At 49.3% G+C, this 3106-nt stretch overlaps 1 protein-coding gene across 1 annotated transcript; it reads right to left on the reverse strand.

The window, feature by feature from the left end:
- Positions 1–445: 445 nt before the first annotated feature.
- Positions 446–1843, reverse strand: AKAP5 (A kinase (PRKA) anchor protein 5). The gene has a single exon (XM_009332744.1). It carries the CDS (start codon positions 1841–1843, stop codon positions 446–448), a length of 1398 nt encoding a protein of 465 aa, XP_009331019.1.
- Positions 1844–3106: the final 1263 nt, after the last annotated feature.

Raw genomic sequence — 3106 nt, forward strand, 5'->3', positions numbered from 1 at the left:
CAGCCGTGTCCAATGTGCCCCGAATCCAGCCCAGCAGTGGGTCAGGCACTCGCCACCTCTCGGGACCTTTCACTAAACACATGGTACGTACAGATCTACAGCACGAACAGCGGGGAAACCTGGCATGAATGACAGCAGAAACGTGGCCTCGACATAAAGATGCCAATAAATGAAAATACAGTCACTGCAACACCTTCATTTTTCCGCAGCTGCGGTCGATGGTGCTGTTTGAAGCCCCAGCCCCAGGGGACATGCTGTACATAGCAGGGTCTGCCCCACGTCCCAGGATCCGTTTCACATAGACACACAACTGATCAGGCATGCGAACAGGCATGCAGAATTAACTACACCTCGGCCCTGGGAGCCCTTCAAGCTCTCCCCCCCGCAGGCCAAATGGAGCTTTAAATCACTCCCTGTACTCTTTATTTTGGGGGCATCACTGCCATCACATAAAACTGTTGTGTTTATTCTGTTCCAGGGCCATTTCGTTGACCAGCTGCTCTATGGATGACTGAATGGCCGCCTTCACAAGGGAAGACGCGGTTTCTATGAGGAGCAATTCGTACTGCTCCCCAGTTCTGTGCCCCTGGTCGCCTGGACCTTTCTCCTCCGCCTGGGGACCGCCGCTCGCCTCGGGGCCCTCTTTTTTACCAAAATCAAAGCTCCCGCTTGATTTTTTATTCCCTTTTTGCTTATTTCGGTGCAAAACCGGGGACGGTTCATAGGCCTGGTCAGAGTCTGTGTCGTCAGCATCCTCGGCTTCGGTGACGGTGATGACAATGCTGACGCCGGCACCTGCGTTTGCTTCTAATGTCACCTGATGGCTGGAGCAGCCCTGCACGCTCGCTGCATCATCTTTAAATGCCGACTGACTGAAATCCATTACAGCCTCTTCGGCTTTGCACTCCTCAGGAAGATTTATGCTCTTTTCTGATTCATCCCCTTGAGGCAGCTCTTTGCAGATATTAGGGATTTCCTGCAGCTCGGTGGTTTCAGGGGTGCTGTCGAGTTGATCCTTGGAAACGGGCGCTTCGGGAGCAACTTCCCTGCCTTCTGCGTGGACCGTGGTTTGGGGTAGGCTCCCCTCCTGCAGTTCTTCCTGGGCTGTTTCATTAACTGTCTCTGAACCGGTTATCTCTGACTTAGCGGTGCACTCCGTATGTTCCTCTGCATCAGATGTGGGCTCTGTCAAGGGCTCGCTCTTCCCAACAGAGTCGGTGCCTTCCTTCACCGTATCCTGGTCCTCCTCCGCAGAGACTGGGCTGAAGGATTCAGACTTGTCTGTCGGGGCCAAATCCTCTGGCTCTTCACTAGCTTTATTCAAAATGCCCATCACTTCATTTGCCTGAACGCTGTCCTCCGACTCCTCCACTGCTTCAGAGGGGCTGGGTTTTTTCTTGCCTCTGGAGAACCGTACGCAGGGCATCTTCACCCCAGAGCTCGCCCGTTTCTTTGGGAAGCCTTGCGCGAAGCCCTCCTCAGCATCCATCTCCAGCTGCACTTGGGAATCAGAGGGCACCTTCTTCCGCGAGGAGGATTTTTGCCTTCTCCGAGGTCTTGCGAGATTTTTGATGGCTGCCCAGGCTCCTTTGGAGGATCGCGATTGATTAGAAACTTTCGCCTCCCCTTGGTCAGCGCTGACACATTGGCTTTTCTCCTCCGAGGCTCCTTCGCACGCATCCTTCACCGTCAGCCCCTTCTTACAGGACTTCTTCCGCTTCTTAAAACAGAGCATGGAGGGTTTTTCTGCCTGTTCCTCCGACGGGGAGCACATCGTCCCTGTGCTGTGAGTCTCTACCTCTCTTGGGTTCTCCATTTGAATTTCCTTAGCTGCCTTCGCCATACTAGCTCCTCTCCTTTGTTTGTGTTATATTATTGATTTCCTTGATTAATGCATCAGACACAAGAACTGCAGAGATGCTCAAAGTGCATTTTTTCCTCAAATTGCTTTCAAAATAACGTTAGTTGCTTTTTAACAAGTGGATGTGGCAGCGAAGAGAAGTTCTGCTGAAGATATCGCATCCGCTTTATAACTCCCACTTTGTCTTATTACTCACTTTATCACCTCTCCAAGGAATCCCGGGTAGACGTGGAGTTGAACAGGCTCTCCTTGGCTTTGCTGGCCAGAATCACTCTCACCTCCGGGACAACCCACTTCAAGTTGCGCTCAGTCTAACAACACGACTATTTAATTGCCAGTCTGACATTACTTTTTTTTCCCCCAAAGGATGACAAATCAAGCCAAGAGTTAACAATTTTTATTCACCCCACGGACCTGGAAAGAACTTGCGCTTCCTGAGCCGTCTGCAATTCCGCATTGCACAGGGAGCTTGACCGAAGCACCGGTACAACCAGCGGCAGCCGGTGGCTGTTTTCTGCCCCCCAGTGACAAGGTCAGAGGCTGCTTTGTCTCAGCTTTGCTTTCTGCTTCGGTTCCCCTCGCAGGTTACGTGAGGTTTGCTGCGAAGCACGGCCAACACTTCCATCTTTTATCTGTAACACAACAAACAAACGGTAAGACCCGTAGAGCAATTTTTTTTAAAAAGTATTTAAAAGTATATTTTTTTAAAAGAATGTTTCATTCTGGGAGGCAGACCAGGGCTGGAAAAGCAGTTCTACCTCTGGATGCACCATAGCAGTTTATTCCAGTAATTAGCAGCAATATCCAAAGGCAAAATAAGGCCACCAAGATGTAAACCCAGTGATATTCCACCACAGAAAATAGGGTTTTGCTATTTTGTGTGGTAAAAGGGGATTTTTTTTTTTAATTGCTCATGTAACGGCAAATATATATTACACACACACGCGCGCGCGTGTATTTTCTTCTCCTACAGTTAGCTAAATCTTTTCCCCGCTGCTCCGTATGCACTCATAGTTCCAGCTAGGGAAATTACATCCTGAGACAGCAGATATTTTTATCCTTAATGCACCATACGACAATATGCAAAAACACAGAATACAAAAAGGCGGCTTGTGGAATACATAAGTGAAATCACATGGCAAGAAGGGAGCTTATTTATACTACGTGCATGCCTTCCATGGCAACCTCAATTAACACCACGTGTGTTCATCAAATATATGATGTTATCAGCTACATGTCACCCTT

Source organism: Pygoscelis adeliae, unplaced genomic scaffold, assembly GCF_000699105.1.
Source record: "Pygoscelis adeliae isolate BGI_AS28 unplaced genomic scaffold, ASM69910v1 Scaffold179, whole genome shotgun sequence".
Lineage (NCBI taxonomy): Eukaryota > Metazoa > Chordata > Aves > Sphenisciformes > Spheniscidae > Pygoscelis > Pygoscelis adeliae.

Excerpts from the sequence above, each read along its gene's own strand:
- AKAP5 (XM_009332744.1), bottom strand. The coding sequence starts at position 1,843 with ATGGCGAAGGCAGCTAAGGAAATTCAAATGGAGAACCCAAGAGAGGTA.